This window comes from Ascaphus truei, chromosome 3, assembly GCF_040206685.1.
Source record: "Ascaphus truei isolate aAscTru1 chromosome 3, aAscTru1.hap1, whole genome shotgun sequence".
In the NCBI taxonomy this organism is placed as follows: Eukaryota; Metazoa; Chordata; class Amphibia; order Anura; family Ascaphidae; genus Ascaphus; species Ascaphus truei.
In genome coordinates this window covers 35,161,054-35,184,225 of record NC_134485.1, presented here as the reverse complement: position 1 = coordinate 35,184,225, position 23,172 = coordinate 35,161,054, and the positions used below count along the sequence as shown (strand labels likewise).

Below are 23,172 nucleotides of genomic sequence, written 5' to 3'. Positions count from 1 at the left end.
CGAGCTCACATTTTAATCTGGTCTGTAACTGTTACATACGCCTACAATATATATTATCTCTAAAGCCGCGCTTATAGTGCTGGCGACGGCGACCGAAAACAAATGCATTGTCGTGCGCTTATAGTAAGCGACGGGGCAATGCGATTTTTTAAAGCAGGGAATATTTGATTTTTCAGGGGCTGTCGTCTCATGTAACAGCCCCTGAACCAATCAATGGCCTGGTCGCCCGCGATGCCGCCGCAAAGCAAAATACAACTATTGCTAGCGGTGACGGCGATGGGTGACGTCACGCGTCGCCGGCACTATACGCGCGGCCTAACTGTGCATGCTATGTCTTGTATATAATGTATACCCTGTTCACTTATGTAACAATGTATTATTTGTCATCTTAACTCTATGCCCAGGACATACTTGAAAACGAGAGGGTACACTCAATGCATTACTTCCTGGTAAAACATTTTATAAATAAATACATTTGACCTAAATAATAAAATTTCCTAAACCACCCAAAAATCATCTTGAAGGTTTTTCACTGATTGCAAAAAGGCGTTGCTTTATTGGTGAACCGTTGTGAAAGACACCATTTCCTCTTCAGGCTTAGATTACAGAATCAATGTTAGTCTATGGTCATCTCTTTGCCAACTTCAAACGCAACAAGATTAAATATTATTACGGAAGAGGTTGTTTGTAGCAACCGACTCCTGGTCTTTAAGCCAAAATACCTTCTAGCATCTGATGTAAGCAGAGTCTAATTTATCTTTGTGTGATTGGTTGAGCAAACCAAGAATTCATCATTATAAAAAGACATCTTATTTCTACCGTAAGGTGCCATAAATCAACAGTTCTGCACTATGCTCTATCTAATACACAGATAATAATGCTTTGGAGCAAGGTAACAAATGAATACTCTTTGCTGCTGAAGGAAGGGGGGTTGGACACACGTTTCTCAAAGCACAGCACGCAATTAGGATAAATAGTGCAGTGTTGCCTCGGTGTGAGGCAAGCACCTGGTCAAGACAAATCACCTCTCCTAAAGCACTGGTATATACAGTATACACTTGAAGAAAACAGTTTCCCTATTGCATGCTCTGGTTAGGCTGAGTCCACGCTACCGCTGAGCTCGCTCATGCGTGGAGAGCAGTGATGTCACCAGCTCACCAAGCATGAGCGATCGCTGTCCTGCAACATTTTTAGAGCAGGAGTGGGGGTCCTGGCTACTACGGGAGAGGGTGTGTCATTGGCTGTATAGGGGCTGTCTGTGTTTCTGTGTATATCTCTCCCCCCCCCTATTGCTCTCTCTCCCCCCATTGCTCTCTCTCCCCCCCATTGCTCTCTTTCTCTCTCTCTCCCCCTGCCCTCTCTCTCTCCCTCCCCCCATGCGCTCTCTCCCTCATCCCCCCTGCGCTCTTCCCCGCCCCCCCCCCCCTGCGCTCTCTCTCCCCTGCCCCCCCTTGTGCTCTCTCTCCCGGCCATCCCCCCTCTCTCCCCGTCCCCCTTGCGCCCTCTCTCCCCACCCCCTGCGCTCTCTCTACCCGCCCCCCCCTACACTCTCTCTCCCCTGCACCCCCGCGCTCTCTCTCCCCTGCCCCCCCCCCGCGCGCTTTCTCTTGGCCCCCCTCTCTCCCGGCCATCCCCCATGCGCTCTCTCCCCCGTCCCCCCTGCGCTCTCTCCCCGCCCCCCCTGTGCTGCTCTCTCTCCCAGCCCCCCCCCTGCATTCTCTCCCCTTTCCCCCCTGCGCTCTCCCCGCCCCCCCTGTGCTGCTCTCTCTCCCAGCCCCCCCTGCATTCTCTCCCCCCTGCGCTCTCTCTCCCGGCCCCCCTTGCTTTCTCCCCTCTCTCTCTCTCCCCCTTCTCCCCCTCCTCTCTCTCTCTCTCCCTTCTCCCCCCTATCTCTCTCCCTTCTCCCCCTTTCTCTCTCCCCCACACCACTCCCTATGCCCTCCCACCACCACACAGCAGCACTCCGTTTGCCCCCCCACACCACACAGCAGCACTCCGTTTGCCCCCCCGTCCGTTTGCCCCCCCTCTCATTCCGTTTGCCCCCACCCCACCTTTTCACTTCTCTGCTGAATTCAGTGTCAGTGTGCGTGTGACAGCAGCGTAGAACACGCCCTCTCACTTCCCATTTGTCAGAGCAGGGTCATGTGACCCTGCTCTCAGCAGGAAAGTATCTCTCCCTTGTCTCCCCAAGCAGAACGCTTGGGAGAGCGTGTGTGCACGCGCATGAGCACGCGAGCACAGCGGGAGGGGGATGAGCTGATCCACATTGCAGAAGGTAAGCGCGCCAAGCGCATAGCGACCTCAGCGCTAGCGGGGACTCAGCCTTACTCATGTATATTCATTTTTTCCTGTGCCCTAGCTGCATCTTCTCGTCAGCACTTTCCGGCTATCTCCTTTCTGTGGCTTAGTGTAGGGCCTGAGTTAGCAGACTTGGGTTACTCAAGGTAATTGTGTTGCAAAAGTGTTATCTTCCGGGAAGGTCAATTGTCCATAGACATTGCAGCAATTCTTGCAAGTTGTCTGCAGCTGTATTTGCCTTCAGCTTGATAAAATAATCTTGCTGATCTTCTTCAAACTAACCTTATTCTGCATTGAAACATTAAACCCATTCCTTGCTGACTCATGCTTGCAGTTTCATCATTTTACTCACTCTCTTTTTTTGGGGGGGGGGGGAAACAGTCCAAAGTCCCAACAGCTGCAATTGTCCAGAAGTGACCAAAAAGCATTGAAGAATAACACAATTCCATCAATGAATTGGTTTTTTTTTAAAGTTATTTTAATGCCATACAAGAACACAATGATTAAAAGTGATGTTCAGTCCCATTTATTGACACCATTATAAAAATCTCTGTTAAACACGGACCTGGTTTGTAGAATCAGGAATCAAACTCCCAAATATATATATATATATATATATATATATATATATATATATATATATATATATATATATATATATATATATATATATATATATATATATATTTGTTCAGTTCTGGTAGCCAGAGCCCATTAATCATAGAAAAGCACAACGACTATAAAATCAATTACATTTTTCAAAAGCGAGGGCAGGGCCAATTTCCCCTACTAACGCGTTGTATACGTAAATGTACCAATGTAGCAGGGGTTAATGCACCCACTGGCGTGCGCCAACTGCTCCAATAGTGTGTTGACTCCGCCCCTTTTTTCACGCACGGCCGCCATTACAATGGCGGTTGTTCCTGCTGGCACAATAGGTATGTCCCGTGCAAAGTGGGAGCAATAACGGCTGCTACATCTGTGTGTGTGTGTGTGTGTGTGTGTGTGTGTGTGTGTGTGTGTGTGTGTGTGTGTGTGTGTGTGTGTGTGTGTGTGTGTACCAGTTCTGTAGTATTAGATAATACTTACATGTGTTTTTAATTCAAAGCTTAATGCCATTTTTTAATGAGTTTTAATATATTGAGCATCCTTCAATTTGTATAGCAGGTTTTAAGCCCACCTCCCCAGCAGAGCAAGATCAGTGCAAGATATTAGCAACACTTTCCTGTTTGTGATAATTTGTTGCTAATGTTCCCAAAAGTTTGAGCTGCAAACTGTAACAATAGATACCGTTAGTAAAATAAGAATACATTGTAACTGCTGAGTTACACTGACTGAGGGATAGAGTGAAACTGAACTCTGCCATTTAGTGAAATCTATGAAGCAGGATTTTTTCTGATCGATCACGGGAGAACGAATCGACGGGAAGATTAGGTCATTCGTTTTCAATAAAGGTAATCAAAGGCTGCATATATCAAAACAAAAAAAAGATATATTGTACTTTTTCTTTTATTTATTGTTTTATGTGCTGCTTGGATTGCCTCCAACGCCTTTTTTTTACACAGGCTGTGTGTTTGGCTTCTGCTGAAACTGCAATATAACTACAGTACTAAGCACCTATCCAATACAAGCGTAGCTAACCTCTGCTTTATGTTCTGAAAATGTGCACACGATCATAAAATCAGTGTGACCCGGCAGATGAGGTTAATTCTATACTCAACACAGGGACACTGGCGGGAGACAGGAGCTGCACAACCCCACTCCAGGTTACCATTAGAAGAGGACTTCATTGCATTGTTAGTTCTTTAAACAGAACGATCTCAGACTTTCCGGCTAACATGTTAAGATTGTTACCAAAGCACACTGTTGGAGCAGTTTGCAGCTACCGTATTGGCCCGAATATAGGGCTATGTTTTTTTCCCTAAAAATGTCCTTCCGAAAACTGTACTCGTATTATATGCGCAGCCTAACACCTTTTTATTTCTCATGTAGAACACCTTCAAAACTTTAGGGTCGTATTGTGTGCGAGGCCGTACTATATCCGAGCCAATACGGGACATCTTGCTGAGCACACACATATAACAACAAGACTTGGGGCCAACAATTGGTTTACATTAGCAATAGACATAAATCGATTTAGCAGCCTGTCAGTAAGCAAATTGCCTCACAGGCATAGGAATACAGCCCGATAAACACATACATCGCTGCACCTCCTTTTATTTTAGCTCTTTGTCGGGTTTCTTATTAGACACTTTATTTTCTACAATCCTAATAAAATGTTAAGCTCTAAGTGACTGTTCCATTTCTGGTACAAGGGAGTTCAGTGCCACAGTTTACAGAATATGCCTATGAGTCTTATCCCACTGCGCACCTCCCATACAATACTACGCAGTCCACTCAAGCTGTTCCTATCGATATTTTTGGTGGTGGAAGCGAATTGAGGTGTGACGATTTAACAGGAGATATTCCTCATTTAAGGGGCCCTGTGGGGAGATGAGCGAGTCAGCTGCATAGCTACCGTATTTCCTCGATTCTAAGACGCACCCTTTATCCCATTTTCACGTGTCTGAAAAAGGGATGCATCTTAGAATCCAGGAAATAGGGTAGATGTATTAACCAGTTACATGCACAAGTCACGTGCTCACAGGTGTGCCGTTCATGACAGGGTGCATTGGGGAAGAGAGCATGGCATATTCTGCAGGCATTGTGTCAGGAGGAAGGACGCCTATTTAAAAGTCTGCCAGAGTGACTTTAGAAAATAGTAGGTAGAACAGCCAGCACTGGAGAAAAAAAAATGAAGAATCCAGGGCAACTCCAAATAAAGATTCATTTATTGTGTAGCTCACAATGGATGACAGATGAGAAAGCACCTACGCGTTTCGTGCGCAAGCACTTTATCAAGCTTTATCAGAGTGACTTTAACCAGACAACACAAAGTAGGTTATGGGGAGTAAAAAAATGTGACAAACACCTGCACCATACAGCAAATAAAAACACCACTTTTGAGTACATTTTCATGTCTCACAAAGGTCCACAAATCTGCCTTTATCATTATCTCTTAGCATACAATGGTTTCACTGCAGCCAGGGATTCTGGGTAATGACATGCAAATAAACACTCACCGCGTGTGTCTTTAAAAGCACTCACTTTTTGCTTCTTGTCCATTTTAACATGGACCCCTATAAGTTTATGCCTGCCATATTTCACAGATTTTTTTCAGCACAGAATGGGTTAAAAAAAAGTGCATAGCTAGAAAACCTACTAACAGACGGACTTTGTAAGTTTAGCGGTGAGTGGAAGAATATTCAGAGATACCGTGCACCTCAGGCAAATATCTCAAAGTAGAAGTTTGACAGGTGATTTTCACAGAGAGTATTTATGTTGCCAGTTTATCGACGGAAGGGCGATTACATGAAAGTGCCATTTGTAGTCCAGAACTCGACAAATAGTGTGCGTTTAGAAATGAAACTTTGACAGCTAAATATTTTGGCGATTCAGATTTGTATTCTTACAATGTAGTGCAGACAAATTGTCTTCCAAATACTCACGAGAAATCAGGGATTAGAAGGCTTACAACATTCGAAATGGCCTCAATGTACAACCCCTTTGTTGGAGCTTTTTGTCCAGCTGTCACTAGCAGCATGCAGGCCAGGAACTTCTACTAATGCGCGCTTCTAGAGTAGGAAAACGCCCTCAGGGAGATGCTAATCAAATATGTTAAATTCAGTTTTATGCAAGCCTCAAGAAAAAAACACAGCTGCACATTTCTGCAATAAACTCCAGGGCGTAAATCAAATTATACAGTACAACCATTTCTATGACATGGTGACTTTGTTGTAAGTAATTCAAGTGATGTGTTTAGCAGTGAAAAGGCTTAAGTATTGCATGAGACTTACTCATGAATAATATACGCTTAAAACATGCAAATGTGCACTGTTGCTCAGTTTTAAAAAAAAATTAGGTACAGTGCACATGAAATCACTATACTTAATCATGGTATTTTCAGCTTGACCATTAATAGCAGGGGAACCTGGTTCAATTCCTGGTGTCGGCTCGTTGTGACCTTGGGCAAGTCACTTTATCTCCCTGTGCCTCAGGCACCAAAAACATAGATTGTAAGCTCCATGGGGCAGGGACCTGTGTCTGCAAAATGCCTCTGTAAAGCGCTTCGTACAACTAGCAGTGCTATACAAGAACATGCTATTATTATTATTATGGACTGGAAGTTTTCAGCTTGCTTAAATATGGTTCTAGGACACAACCGCGGCTTCATCATTGTTACCTAATCTACCGAGGATTTGCTCGGTTTATATATTACTTTCAGTCAAGCCTTAAAAACATCACCGCTGCAGAAATATGTCACCAGGAGAAGATGCAATCTGGGGTCAAATACACGCATCTTCTCTTTGGTACATGTAAAAATGGTCATACCCAAAAAGTACAAATACAGGATATTTTGAAGCTGGTGAAGAAACTAGCTCCACGTTAGAGAGCTCCTCGTTAGAGAGCTCCTCGTTAGAGAGCTCCACACCAGGTCTGTTCTCAAGTGGAGCTCTCTAATCTGGAGCTGGTCTCTTTAGCAGCATCCTGTATTTTGTATTCTATTAGGTCCTCATAGACGCGCCCCCGGCTTCATTTCTTTATGCCATTATTCCATAATCTGAGGCAACTCTGGCGCGCGTTTCTCCGTTTTCTCTTTATACTTACCAAAAAGAAGAAGCTGTTTTAATGCCTTCAAATTCCTATACAAGTAAAAACTACTAAACATGTTTCTGCTCTTCAAACAAGACACATCAATACATAGGGAGTTTCCCTTTTTATGGCCTACACACCTATATCCTTCCTGCACAGAGTAACATAGAAGTCAAAATATCCGTTTGTATTGTAACCAACCTTACAAACCAAACCCTGCCCTGCAAAGACTAGTGCAGATCTTGATCACAACTCTATCCTCCGTCCCCTCCCGCAGAGGAAGAGATGGTTCTGGTTACGATTGCCCCCCGTAACACGACCCTGCAGAGAACGATGTGGAGAAAGGATGACTTCACTATTACACTTGGGAATAATGTCACTTCCGCACTGCAGAAAATATACTGCAAACGGCTCCTAGTTCTTTCCATAAATTCTACTTCGTAGAGGATCTACTGACGTGTATACTGCCACAGTCACATCATCCACATCACGTGATGCACAACAACACATCAAAACCCGTTTCGTTCGTTGCCGCGCCAAGAAATGTGAATGTGTTACTCTAATGGGCGTCACTTTTACCACAACATGGCTTTTATTGTTGTTCTGTCCCCGGCGCCAGATCTTCTCCCAACTAGAAATCGAGTCGCAATATTAGCAGCGGGCGGCGGGCGGGCGTGTGGTGGGAACACGTATTTTATTTCACAGTAAAAGGGATTATACTAAGAATCAGATGTATATCCTCTAATGTGACTGCATTGGACTGACATGCAGAGTGCGATGAATAAAAAGGGGAGTGTTTACATTTCACACAGGTTACCGCACTGGTTCACTTTGTACACAAGCTACTGGGATTAGCAGCTCCCTCTGCAAACAAAACATTTGGCGCAATATAAAACATTGACCCTGGTTTTTTTGTGTAACCTGATACGTTTAGAACAGGGGCGGGCAACTCCAGTCCTCAAGGGCCACCAACAGGTCAGGTTTGCAGGACATCACAAAGACTGAGCCACCTGTGCTGAAGCAGAGATATCCTGCAAACCTGACCTGTTTGTGGCCCTTGAGGACTGGAGTTGCCCACCCCCGGTTTAGAACCAGTGATCGAAAAATAAACGAGTAACAAATACAACTGCGTCTATATTTGAATGGTTTGAGTTTTTAGTTGAGCTGGTTTAATTACACAAGGTTAACATCAAAAGCAGGAACACAATCTTAGGTTGAAATCTGCACCTTTTAATAACTACAAATAAACCAGGACAAAAGAAAATATGACGCTCTGTCTTTTCATTCTAACTACACGGAAAGACCATCTCGCGTAACACAATAAGACAAAGCCGCACACATGCCCGGGGTAATCGCACTGAATAATTTAGCATGTCAGGTTTACAGAACATTATACTGTACATTGTGTGTTGCTTTTTGCCCGGGATAAACACCAGGACATTTCTAACCAGCTCCTCACTTCTTACACGTATGATTAGTAATGTTCAGCGTGACGATAGCATCCTGTGTAAGATTATTTTCATTACTGTTTTGCTATCATAGATTAAACAGGTGACATGGCTAGGGGCCCCCGAAGCCACTTGGCAATATAAGCCTGGCTAACAAAAGCACAAACAGTATGTGATGTGAAAATAATTAAGTTTTGCTTATATTCAATATGCTGCAAATTTCTGTGCCGGAGAAGAGTTCAACTCCATTTAAAAGAATAGGACTCAAACCTTCTCCAGCGCTGGGAAGTGGTTTCACAGTATATTGAAAAACAGCCATAGTGTCTCTGTCCTCTGCTAAAGTTAAGCAATTTAGGAAGGTTCCCTTTCATGCCCCTTTGGGTGTAAACATGAATTTCTAACAAGTGCCAGATAACATTCCCCAACCGTGCGGAGAGAACTGGTTTATGAAATTGCCACAATAAAGCAGCAACCCAGTGTGTTAGTTTTATTCTCCCACTTTCCTTTATCCTGGTTACAGCATGGGAAGTGGGGGGATACTCCGGAGCCTGGCTGCTTTATTTACCTAGCAAGTTACCAGAAACAAAATGGCAGCCAAATCTTGCAGGTACCGCGGGCCAATAGGAAGCAGCAACGTCATTAGCGACAGATTACTACTGGACACCCAGTTAAGATACCTTTTTAAAAAATCAAGGAATTAACATTGGTAATTTTAACACAGTAAATATTTAGGGGAAACCAGAGGATTCCTTGAGCTGAAAAGAACAGGCTTAAACCCCAAAGAACACCCGTGGGTCCCAAGCTGTAATACATCCATTTTGTCTTTTCATAGATCCCCAGCTATATGGAAACCATGTACAAACTATTAATTTGTATTTTTAATGTAATAAAAGAGGATCCTTCCTTTAACGCTTATGTGATCAAGTACATGTATACAGAGGTAGAATTGTATGCATCTGTAAACTAGGGTGGGCGTTATTGTAAAACTTTACGGCATGTTTAAATACAAATAATATATTCTATATATAGCAGTATTTACACTAAAGAGAGGATATTCTATGAGGCGTGTGAACAGGAATAATTCATCACTTCATAAAGGGATTCCCTACGGTATTTATTTCGCAGTCTCATTAAGGAGGATCCATTTAATAATAAATGTAAAAAATAACAATGATCAAGCAGCAGCTTTCTTTAAATGTTGGCCTTTTTAGGAGCAAGTGTAAAGTACGTGTAACATGTTTATTATACATGATTATATAATTGAAGGTGTTTCTTGGGTTGAGATTAAAATTTTTAACTTGTGTACAGACATTTGTTTCAGGATTTTGATCCATGATACCGTATGTGCGCACTGAAATGTGCCAAGTCAGCAGTCACATACACATGTGTAAGCTAGTTAAAGTACAGCTAAAGTGACAATTTCTGTTTTAATGATGAACCCAAAGGAGTTGTTACAGTCATGGGTCAGAGAACTCTAAACCAAGAATTATTCTCTTGACGGAACATTAAACCGTTCTACAAACTGACAAACATATATATATATACATACATATATATATACATACTGTATACACATATATACACACACACATATACATATATATATATATACAGTGTTCGACAAACCTATACATTTGCTCGCCCCGGGCGAGTGGATTTAACCCCCGGGCGAGTAAATATTGGCCCAAGCAGCACACGTTTGGTACTAGGTGGCGAGTAGATTTTTACGTTCATAACCGATGTAAATAACGCATTTGTAACAGACTCTATAGTCTCCCCGCTTGCGCACAGCTTCGGTACAGGTAGGGAGCCGGTATTGCTGTTCAGGACGTGCTGACAGGTGCATGCGTGAGCTGCTTTTTGCCTATTGGGCGATATGTCCTTACTCGCGAGTGTACTTAAAGTGAGTGTCCTTCAACCGAGGTATGCCTGTATATATATGTGTATATATATATATATATATATATATATATATATATATATACATACTGTACACACACAATAATGTTTGTCCTAATGTTAATTGTTTTTTCCTACTAAAACATTACTTAATAGTATTTATTTTTGCCTAAGAAGTCTTTCAAATTAAGAGCTTACATTATTCCAGTATTATTTGTACTATTATTAATCTAGAGTCTTCTCTGTTCTGAAGCATAGATACCCTCTCTAGTCTTCTCTGTTCTGAAGCATAGATACCCTCTCTAGTCTTCTCTGTTCTGAAGCACAGATACCCTCTCTAGTCGTCTCTGTTCTGAAGCACAGATACCCTCTCTAGTCGTCTCTGTTCTGAAGCACAGATACCCTCTCTAGTCTTTTCTGTTCTGAAGCATAGATACCCTCTCTAGTCTTCTCTGTTCTGAAGCATAGATACCCTCTCTAGTCTTCTCTGTTCTGAAGCATAGATACCCTCTCTAGTCTTCTCTGTTCTGAAGCACAGATACCCTCTCTAGTCGTCTCTGTTCTGAAGCACAGATACCCTCTCTAGTCGTCTCTGTTCTGAAGCACAGATACCCTCTCTAGTCTTTTCTGTTCTGAAGCATAGATACCCTCTCTAGTCTTCTCTGTTCTGAAGCATAGATACCCTCTCTAGTCTTCTCTGTTCTGAAGCATAGATACCCTCTCTAGTCTTCTCTGTTCTGAAGCACAGATACCCTCTCTAGTCGTCTCTGTTCTGAAGCACAGATACCCTCTCTAGTCGTCTCTGTTCTGAAGCACAGATACCCTCTCTAGTCTTTTCTGTTCTGAAGCATAGATACCCTCTCTAGTCTTTTCTGTTCTGAAGCATAGATACCCTCTCTAGTCTTTTCTGTTCTGAAGCATAGATACCCTCTCTAGTCGTCTCTGTTCTGAAGCACAGATACCCTCTCTAGTCGTCTCTGTTCTGAAGCATAGATACCCTCTCTAGTCTTCTCGATTCCATACCTCTAGAATTGCTCTTTTTCGATCAGTTTATCCTTACCGTTACTCCATTCCTGGTGCCAAAGCTGCTTTCAGAGCCACTCATGCCCTTGAAGCTAACACCTTCTAAAACATGATATGAGCAATAGAGATCGTACTGACGCTTATTTTTCACAAACTTAACTCAACAGCGTCTCTTCTCTCTGCCCATTCTCCTCGCTCCCTCAAAAAGCATATACCGTACACATGGAAAAATGGACACTTACTTCTTGACAGTACTGAAGGATTCCTTCCTTTGTTCCAATGCAGCTCTTGGTCCCAGACACATCAGATTCCCATTTTCCATTCTGAACATTCATGTGCATATTGAGCTTGCCGCAGAACATGGCAACCTGTGGCTCGGCCAACAAACCAGCACTCCCATCTGCAGGCACCTTGGAAAGAAAATCAAACAGTGATTTAGTGTCCATAAAATTGCAGCCATTCATGCTTTTTTGCCCTGAAATGCCAAAACATGCTTGTTTTTAAAATAAAGTCATATTTGCAAATCCCTTGAAATGTTTACAAAATCAACCCATAACATTGTTATAATTAAACTTCATAGAAATGCCCCCCCCCCCCCCTTCAGAAAAAGTAGTTCTAATGCAGTATACAGACAAGTGAAATAAAACGTGGATATGTTTTTAAACGATGAAAAGGAGGCGGACATTAGCATAAGTCTCTCAGTTGCAAAAAAATAAGTTGTCCCAGGTTCTCTGTAAGGGCCGTTCTAACTTGTGTGCGGCCGTGCGCGCGCGTTTGTGTGAACGCGCCGTACGCCTTTTGTGTGTATGGTGTGCGCGAGTGAGGTACTGTATGTATATGTGTGTGTGTGTGTTTAAATAAGTTTCAAAATAAATAAATAAATACTTTAATAAATGTTTTAATAACATTGTACATACATATACACACACACATTTTCAGCGGCGGTAGCAGCGCAACTTCATTCTTTTTCTCATCCTCTCCCCTCTCGGCCGGTTCCACTCTCCCTGCCGTGCATGCACGGCACCATTATAGAAAGGCTGACTAACCTCGGCTAACTAAGGCCTCGTTCAGGGTGCAGGCTTCGGAGGGAGGGCGTGCTGCCGTGCGAGCTGCCGTGGGACACAAAGTATTCAAATTGAATACTGGTTGTCAGGGTAGCAGCTGCACGGTCTCCGAAGCCTGGAGTTGACGCTGGCTACAGTTTCAATAAACAAAAAAATCGTTTTTTGAAGCTGCAGCAGCGTCACAGGGACCTCGGCAGCCAATGAAATCATTCTTGAGAATGATTTCAAGACTGCAGCCTCTATCCCTAACCGGTCGTCTGTAACCCCGCCCCCTCCTCAACTCCTGAAAACGTCTGCTGGGGATGAACACACATCGCCCAGCAGACTGCCGCCCTCCCTCCCGAACGCCCTCCCTCCCGAACGCCCTCCCTCCAACTCCTGCCTCTGGCACCCTGAACGAGGCCTAAAATTGCTGCGCGAGCGCAGTATAGAACCGGCCTAAGAATACCAGGTCTGCACCATTCTATTCCCCGTCTGCACTCACAATATTATGGTAATGCCGACTCCCACTGTATCATTTATTCATTTTCAGCTGGCCATCCAGCTGGGCCACTTCAAAGAGTACAATGTGAGCACCGTATGTAATCCGATTTAAGAGTATTACAATCCCGTACTCAGAACATTGTTCAATGAACTTACACTTTTAATGACTGGAAAGGGCAAATATAACAACCTGGCATGCAAATCATTCAGATTTCTGTCTGCACACGCGGCTCAAAACATTTTCAATAAATGCCACTCATTAAATTGCATGAAATTGCTCTAAGAAAAACAAGAGCCTGCTGTTTGAAATGAGATGTATTCACAATTCCATGCATTATTATTTAAGACTGTATAACCTGTAGCATTATCCATCTTAAACTGGAAAGATTTATACAGTGCCTAGAATATCAATTGATTTTCCACTTCAAAGGTTTGCATATACTGTATATCATTACTAGTTTCAATTGGAGACATATCTGCACATTGCAGAAGCCGCCGCAGTCTTCCAAACGCAATAAAATACCCTTTCTACTGAACCCAATGTGCTACACTTGAATAAACGTCTATTGACCGTCTTCTGCGTATTACACATTCTTCCGGTTAGCTGATTAAAATGCATCATTGTTCATTAATGTCCCTCATGTGACCTTCTAAATTGGAATGTAATTTATACACTCGAAAAATGTTAACGGGTTATTTATACAGAAATAGCGTTGATAGTTTGCATAGTAGCGCAGCAGTAGAGTTGGCAGGCACAGGAATATACTGCTAGGTCATTCCGGTCTCCTCGAACAATACTTTCATAAAACAAGTTTATATCATATAGGATTAAAATTGGGGGAAACACCAGTGCTTTATTTCACCCGACAGGACAAAGTTACTAAGGAGAGGTAAATGGAAGAAAAGGAAAACATCTTTGAATCAACAAGGCCCTTTTTATTCACCTTTTTCCCCATTCACCCCCCACCTTTTTTTCATTAGTGTCTTTCCCACCCAAGAAGTTGCTCATCTGCTTTGAATATAGATAACACTGTTGAAGCAACAAAGATAGTTTTGGCCGAGGAACCCGATAAACTTTTGCTTTATGAAGAGCTATTATGACATTTTGCGGTGCAGTGAAAAGCATTTCTGAGGATCTATACTTAAATAAACTAAATTGAGCATAATTATTTGACATGTACATCCTGGTAATGCTCAAGACTGGGCCGTGTGGGATGCGTACACAGTGGAATGAAGGATGAAGAAGAACCAACTAAAAAAAAAAAAAAGAGACATTTACGTCAGGAGGAAAACCTGGAAAGAGCCTTGCCACAGATGAGGAGTGGCCAATTTCAGTCCTCAAGAGCCACCAACAGATCAGGTTTTAAGGATAGCTCTGCTTCAGCACAGGTGACTGAAGCAGGGATATCCTGACCTGTTGGTGGCCCTTGAGGACTGACTGGAGTTGGCCACCCCTCAACTTGAGCTTGAAATATGAAGAAAAGAAACAAGAGTAGATTCAATTTAGGTGGCTCTTTCCGGTGTTAAAGGAAGGCAAGTTCTTCAGTTCATCCGTGTGGTGGGATCAGGAAGGTTTGCAGATTAGAGATTAGAGAGAATGCTTTAAACCAATTGTGAAAATGTTAAGCGGTGTTAGCAATATAGTTTTCTAGTGGCCATATCTACATGAGTACAGCCAAAATGTTTGTGCCAAATGAATGAAAGTCTTGGGAATGCTTTGTAAGCGATATGTCCATCTATAAACCCATTTTTACTTTCAAATGAAGGTAAAAAAACAAGCTATTGATTTCCAGTTTCAGTGGTCATAGAAATTATTTATGGACAATGGATCAATAGAGTAGATTACTTTTTACTACAGAGGAAAATACCTTCTTTAAAAAAATAAATGTATGCATATCATCTTACAGACTCATAAAAAGCACAATCATTTATCCCATGAAATAATTCTTACCTGCAGTACAGTATGTGTACTCAAACGGCATGCTTTATTAAACTCATACACACACACGGCTCTGTAGCGGATCTGCTGCGCCCCCCCCCCCCCCAATTTATTTTATAGTTGTGTTTTGCGTTTCCTGGTGGAGACAAAATGGCTGCTCAGGTCTGTAAGATGGAGACAATGAGGAGAGGACATTGCAGCTTCCTGTATGACATCGCTGCCACAGAACACTACAAATATATTGTGATTTAGGGGTTTCCAGAGTCAACAGTGTATGATGCCCCGGATAATCTATCATTAAAAAAAAGGCAAAAAAAAAGGAGAATTGTTGCTTTAAAGATGCACTAAGGCATTACAGTAACCCCTTCCCTGCCAGAGGGGACTACAACATGTCGGTCATTCTAGCAGCAAATGGGTTAACTTCATCCATTCCAGTGGTATTTTTTTCTAAACCAGCTATTTACATATTAAATATATATATATGGTCCAATGCTTTCATTAGATGCCAAGTGTATACTGTTCAATAAGCACATTGTCGCTCCATTTTACAGCCATCTGTTTGCATTTATGGTCAGTCTCCAACTTGTTGGAAGGACTATCTATCCTCTTTATGCTGACGTGTAATCTACATAAATTCGGAGACTCTGATTCAACACATTTGTCATCTGGTATTTTGACATATTTGTAGACTCATTTTGAAGTGGTTTTCATACAGTTTTATATCCCGCTTAACGCCTTTCTTTGATGGTTTGGCCACAACATAGTACATACCAAATGTATTTTTTTTTAAACCTCAGTAGCTAAAGAGTTAAGTAATGTTGCTGCTTGGATATGCAAAATGTAAATGTAAAAAATATTTAGAACTAAACAATAAAATATCACTGTATTTAATCATCACCAAATGAGAAGAGCAGAGTTCCTTTTTATAGGCCAGCAGGAATAGTGATATCTGGCGGCCATTTTTATTCCCCTTCAGGAAACAAGAACATCGGTGACTACAACGATAAGTACCTCAGGAATCAGGGGGTACCCTACACTTCTGTATTCCATAGCGATCTTGGCAATAAAATACTTTTTTTTTTCTCTTTTTGCCGGTCATTTAAAATTGTGCATCGATTATCTATAAACGCTGATGCTAGTAGTCACCACCATCCCTGTGCTGCGTGCAGTCCAGTGCTGTATATCATAGCATTGGTTGGACTTTAATCAACACAAGATGCCAGAGGAGGTGGATACTGGGGTCAAGGTGAGATTCTCTATGCATTCCGCCCAGGCTGCACTTGTTACAACCAACGTGGATTCAGTTAACAAAACGGCTCTCGTTTTAATAATGCAACACTGTGGAGAGTGATGGAAAATGGCATCTGTGCTGCTCCACTTTCCAGAAACTATTGAATGGAAACATTGTCACAAACACATGCAATGAAACAGAAATATCTGCTTTTGTGTAGTTTATACGAGAGGAGCGCAAACTTGGGGGGCGTGAGATTTTCTGGGGTGGGGGGGAGGGGCGGGCGATTACAGAGGCCTGAACTCCCTTAACTGGTCTCCAGCGGCTTCCGGCAACATAGCATCATCACATGACATCGCCTTGCCATGGCAACGTGATGTCACACAACGTCGTGACATCAGAAAGCCAGAGACAAGGTAAGGAGGGGGGGGGGGGGGGGGCACAAGCTGATATGTCTGTTTTCCCTTGAGGACTAAAGTTGCCCACCCTTGGTATAGAGTCACTCAGTAATATTGTAATACAGCAGGGCCCCGCTTCTCGGCGCTCCACTTTTCGGCGATCCGCTGATACGGCGGCACCGAGAAGGGGGCCATGTTGAATTTGAAATGGCGCATGCGCAGAACGGGCGGGTGCGCACGGCACGCATGCGCAGATCGCAGGTTGCACGCGCAGGTCGCAGGTCGCAGATCGGCAAAAATGCCGGTTTGCGCATGCGCAGCACTGAAAATCGCCGGATCTGCCTTCCGCCAAATTTCACTATACGGCGGGCCTCTGGAACGGAACCCACGGTATACCTGGGGCCCTGCTGTAAAAAGAGTTCGCTTTGTTACCTGTCTATTACGAGCGTCATAGCAGTGAGCAGTATTTGCTTCGGTAACGCTAATCTTCCCCTGAGTCGTGAAACCTTCCTTAAGACCTGCTATTCTTAACCAGTGATTTAGTACAGACACGGCAACAGATAGATGCAAATTGAGATGATGGGGTAAAAAAATCAAAATGCTTTATGGTGTAAATAACGGCATTGTGATTCTGTACAAATCAAATTACTAGTGTGGAGTATTTCATTTAAACAACACGACTTCCAAATAAAATGTCTAAATGCACAATATTCTTTCTATTTCAGGAATAAGAATGAAGAATTATCCATATACGTAAGCGCATAACAACACATTTTATACAGCATATTCTTTTTTTCAGTTGCAACCTGAAATATACTTCGACAATGACATATCATGTGCAGTATTTCCATTACCCTGTACCTTTCCAAAAGTTCTCTCTTTCCCCAATAAATTAGAATTTGAAACATTTCCATTACCGGGCTCTCTTGCACAACCGTAAGGCAGATTTAAACTATTTCTGCTCCCATAAATTCCTCTTCCCTTCACCCCCCCCCCCCCTCCAGCACGGCTTGTGCCTTTGGCAGAGGAATCATACAGCAAGGGCAATACAGTGAAAGGTGGATCATAAATCTATTGTATGGGATTGCAGGTGATGCCGCAGATAAATCTCAACCCTAAATCTTAAAGGATTGCATCCAGACAATAAATGTGTAATAACTCCATACATCAAGTCCAAGTCCATATGATTACTAGTTATAGGAGTCAAAAAGGCAGTGAGGGAGAAGAGTAGAAGTCACTTTTGCCATTAATCATTGCTGTACCATGTAGGAAGGCCACTTGGCGTAGGTTTATTTGATGCACAGTGTTTAAGTGGACATATTAAAATTTATTGGAAATATAAATAATTGCACATGCTTATTTTATTGTCCCCTCTCTTTCAGTTGCTCGCTATCAGAGTAATGAAACCAGCATTGAGAAGCACTGGAGATCAGGAGTTTAAGGAGGTCTCCACTCAAATGAGCTTTATCCCTACTTTTCTTCCTTCTTGTCCTTATGTAGTCCTCCTTTCCCTCGCCCTTTGTTCTCTTCTAGCTGATGGTGCCTTCGGTCTCTCCTCTGATGCTTTGCAATATCTGCTCTGTTTATCGTCTTCTTTCTCTCCCCACTTAACCTGCATTGCTCGGTCAACCGTTGATCACTTCTAGATTTTTCATCCACACGCCCAAACTCTCGGTGACATTTGTTTGGGTGGAAAGTATGAGATATGCAGCAGAAAAGTAAAAACGCAATATCCAAGCAGAAGATTAAGTCAACGTGAACATAGTGATGTATGTACGTATGTATGTATGTCTTTATTTGTATAGCGCCATAAAATGTACATAGCGCTTCACAGTAGTAATACATGTCATATAAATAGCAAATATAAATAACACATCATGGGAATAAGTGCTTCAGACATACTGTAAAAGTAACATTAAGGAAGGAGTCCCTGCTCCGAGGAGCTTACAATCTAATTGGTAGGTAGGGAGAACGTACAGAGACAGTAGGAGGGAATACTAGTAAGTGCGTCTGCAGGAGGCCAAGCTTTGTGTCATGTGTCCATGATTATCCAGTGATCTGATTTAACAAAGGTAATACTGTATTCAATCTGTTCCCGGTTATACAGGAAGGCCTGGACATTGACTAAAGAAACTATTCTTCCGAGAGGATTTATGAAATAAAAAAAGTACACTGAAATAGAAATAATCCCTTATAGATGCCCTGGTTTTGACCTTACTATAAAATCCTTTTTCCATGTAGTTGGGGGGGAGGGGGGGGAGAAATGGTAGAACCATTTTCCCCATCTTGTTATGGTAAAGCGGGTCTCCTCAAACATCACGTTTTGCCTCCTAGTCCCATTATGGGTTATCCCAAGGATATTTATGTTCGTTAATTAATTTACTCCATTAGTCTACCTTCTTCTGGTCTCAGGGTATAACCAATCAAGCGGACATGTATTGACCGTTGGAAAATGCTTTCATCCACTACTTATTTGTATTGTGCAGGCATCTGAAAACTCAAGCCTTTCTTCTATAGATTCAAGAAACATTGCACCCATCACCGGAGCACCTCCCTTCTACTGTGTCAAGTGATGAAGCTTCAGGAATGGATCACGGTAAATGGTATGATGCCAATTACCTGCAAAGCTGCGTTTTGCTGGTTTTCCATATCCCTACAGAAGCCAACTTCCGACAGGTCCAGTCTTATTTAGCCCATTGGCTAAAGCAACCCAAAATGCATTGCCACGTTGGTGGAGCTGAGGAGCACACCCTTGACTCTGTTACTGGGTTTTGGAAGTCAGTGGCATCTTAAAGCTGGAACATGGTAGACCAGTGGTTTCCAACCTTTTTTATGTTAAGGAACCCTTCAATTATATTGTGAAATTCTGCGAAACCCCAATCCTCTGTAATAGCGCGTCTGAGATCAGATGCATTGTAAGGAACCCCAACCATCTCTAATAGTGCGTCTGAGATCAGATGCATTGTAAGGAACCCCAAACATCTCTAATAGCACGTCTGAGATCAGATGCATTGTAAATTCTTCTGTATTTGGTACAATTTGCAAATGACCTGAAAATTACTTGGAACCTTTTAGGGATGTCCGGGGAACCCAACAGTTCCTAGGAACCCCTGTTGAAAAACACTGTGTTAGACTATTTCTCAAGTTTTCCTGTATCAATTCTATTAGTGAAAAGCATAATGCAAATATGCATCATGTCTTCTATGACAGGGGTTCTCAACTCCAGTCCTCAAGACCCACTCAACAGGTCAGGTTTTAACGATATCCCAGCTTCAGCACATTAGGCTCAATCAGTGGCTCAGTCTCTAGCTGAAGCTGGCATATCCTTAAAACCTGACCTATTGGGAGGTCGTGAGGACTGGGGATGAGCACCGCTGCTCTAGAACGCAAGCTTCAGATGTAAACCTGCATTGCTTTGCGATGTTCTCCAGGCGCACCTGGAACTTGAGTGGTTAACCACAATTATCATTCAGATAAGCTTAAAACACAAGGGCCTGCAGCAAAGCCAACATGCTGTGTGTACGGGAGGTTATTATCAGAATAAAAGGAAAGGAATATTCTGTAACATCATTTATGATGCACATAATAAGTGGAGGAAATGCTTGCCAAGCTAAAATGAGATTATATGATTTTTTTCCCAAGCGAGTATAAAATGCGTCAAACCATTCAAACGCGCACTGAATCAAGGCTTGTAACCTCGATTGATGTCTCTGCCTAATGACGAACTAGTTTAAGCTGTTTAGTATGAAAGCAACATATTGAAGAGCCTGTTGAGCCAAAGTCAAACGTGCTATTCAAAATGCAATTATTGAGACAAAAGGCACCCAACAAAGACACATAAAGAAGAACTTCTTTGTATAGGTGCAATTTGTGATGCTCTGTTTTGAAAGCACACTTGTTAGTGTAACCTTTAAACAAACCTTTTGAGGTTACAATCAATGGCTCTTAGCATTTTATTCATGTCATGGTATTTCAGAAGTACGTCTGCATTTCTGACATTTTTGGCATAACAATACTTGCCTTTCCCTCTTTAAAGAACAATGGGTCAGTGCCTAATGGTGCAATGTGTAGCGCCTGATATCCAAGGAGAAGAAATAATAACAAAATAGAAAAAACATGCCAGAGATTTTATTTCATTTCCTGCGTTTCTCGCCAAACTATTTGGGGGGAATGGGGGGAAGAGATTTCTGATCGGTTAAAGACTCTGAATTTCTTTTTCATCACATCACAAATACTTCGAGCTTTTCTAAGATGCACATTCCGTGTGCGCCGTGCTAGGGATGCAAATGATTTTTTGATTAACGCAAACGATATTTGTTGCTAAGTCTGTCTAGCATGGTGCATAAAATATACCTCGTCAGATAGGTTTACATGGGTGGCATGTGAGGTGCGAAGAACTAGAAATAACCGTACTGGCGCAAGTCTCTTTGTAAAGAAGAAGCCGTTGGTCCCTGTTTGACAGAAAGTGAAGCTGGAACATTAGAGCAAAAGGTTATATACATGGCAAGATCTAATAAAAATACTTTAGTATCTAGCACTTGAGCATTTGTTGTCCTGTAGAATATATTGGCTTCTTTGAAATGAAAAGGAGTACTAAAGTGTAAATGAGCAGCCATCAATGTAAATGAGGAGGAAGCCCTGAAGAACACGGACAGATTAAAACTACTGCTACTGTATTGAGCTAAAAGCAACAACAAAAAGAAATACAGAAATAGTTCCATTGTAAGGCATGATGGGTAATAAAAAGGGCATCCATATGAATGCATTTATTCATTGAATCACTTAAAAAATTATTAAAGGTTACATCACAGTCTAAGTTTTCATGGAACAGGATTCATTCCAGTATGGTTGATGGTCGGGATGGGCTTTATTTAAGCAGTTCTCTTAAATAAGATATGATGTACCTTTCAAGCTGCATAGCATCACTTAGTTAATATGGAACTATATCTACAGAAAGTTTGTCTTACAAAGTCTGAATGAAGTTGTAATGTAAGGTGTTGTTATGGCAGTATTTTCACACTCCGCCTTTTGTAGTATCCGATCAACAAAACCATCATCAACAAAACTGGAGATTTGTCATTAGAACCTGAATGTGTTTGTGGGAAATGTGTTCACTTTTAACAGAGTAATGAGAGCTAAACTAATGCAGGCGCGGATACTGGTTATAGCACCAACACAGCATTGCTCTATATTTGGTAATATAGGCGTTAGGATTCTAGTAGATCTAATGCTTCTAAAGAAACGGTGTTCCTGCCAGTTCAGGATATATTTAATTGGGCTTGCATCATATTATTTATTGACCTGATTGTACAATAGATGCTATGATATCCAGGGGGTTTACCTGTCTATTTATTCTCATGAATGCCACCATAGATGTGTCCGTTTTGGTTTCAAAGCTATAAAATGCATAATAATCTGCCAAGTATTCATATCTAAACCAATGTCTCCCCTTTGCCCCGTGTGATAGATGTGAATGGCCGTTGTGTTTCCTCTGGGTGGGGGTATGTTCATCGGTAAGTATTTCGGGAGCCAGAGGGTCCCCACAGCTGAGAATAATGGTTCAGTTCTGTGGACCCCTGGTTCTCATCCTGTAAACTAAAGGGGGGGGGGGAGGGGGGAGATAAAAAAAAATTAAAAAACTCTGGGATTGCTAATCTAACCCTTTGCGTTTACCCTATATTTTAGCCACTATGTTATGGGGTCTCCCACTCCAAAGACCCCATGATGTAGGGCAGAATGACTGAGCCACCTGTGGTGAAGTAGGGATATGCCTAATACCTGGCCTGTTGATGGCTCAAGGACTGGAGTTGGCCACCCTTGATGTAGTGGCCATGTCATAAGCTTCGTGCTCATTTACTGTGGAGCGCTAAACGCACTCTAGTTGGAAGACTCATCAGTGATGCCGCGATCACCATGTGCCGGAGGGGCTGTGGCAGTTGCAGATCTCATTGGGTTAAAAGCAGCCAAAGCACCGGTTTTCCATATTGATTTCTTTAGCATCCCCCTGGAGCTGAACCGCGCGATTATTAGCTCTAGGGATACTTACTGGTTTAGTTACTTGTGCTCTGCCGGGATTTTTAAAGATGGCCCCAATGTCATTTAAAATGAAGCCATTGGCCCATGATACCATGGTTGATTTGGTTGTCATTTTTCTGGAGCAAGGAGGACCCTAGAGCCTAGATAGATATATATATAGAGATATAGATATATATAGATATATATCTATATATATATATATTGATAGGGGGAAAAAGGAGGGGGGATTCCCACTTTATTGTAAGGCTTTAATTGTTTAAGTGACTGTTTAAAAAAAAAAAAACCTATGATGTACCAGTTTCACCTACACAATATAATTAGAGAACTCCACAACTGTGTAATGAGACACCTAAAGGTACCATCTTTTATTCTTCTTGGAACATTGACTACGAAGGATATCTGATTTCACAGGCTATTTAAAATTCTGAGCACCACTGAAAGTTAGATAAAGTCTTATCTGTGAAAGTAGCTCATTCACATCTCCGAGATTAATCGCTTCCCTTCAAAAGAGTACGTGCGAGTCCGGCCAAAGAACACCCCATGCATTCTAATGCGCTGTATATGGGAACTGTAAATTATGTATTTTAGATGGATCAGTGGTTTCCCAATGGTTACTGTGAATTTTATAAAAGGAAGAACTAGAAGACAGACTATATGATGG

General features: G+C 42.2%; 1 protein-coding gene across 9 annotated transcripts in view; it reads right to left on the bottom strand.

Moving 5' to 3' along the window:
* The window catches only part of APP (amyloid beta precursor protein), a 211,443-nt gene that overhangs the window by 141,899 nt on the left and 46,372 nt on the right, over positions 1 to 23,172 (bottom strand). For all 9 annotated transcript variants that reach the window (XM_075593939.1, XM_075593943.1, XM_075593936.1 and 6 more), the window contains exon 2: positions 11,603 to 11,770. In XM_075593939.1, coding sequence (XP_075450054.1) covers positions 11,603 to 11,770 — 168 coding nt within the window. The remainder of the gene's footprint in view (positions 1 to 11,602; positions 11,771 to 23,172) is intronic.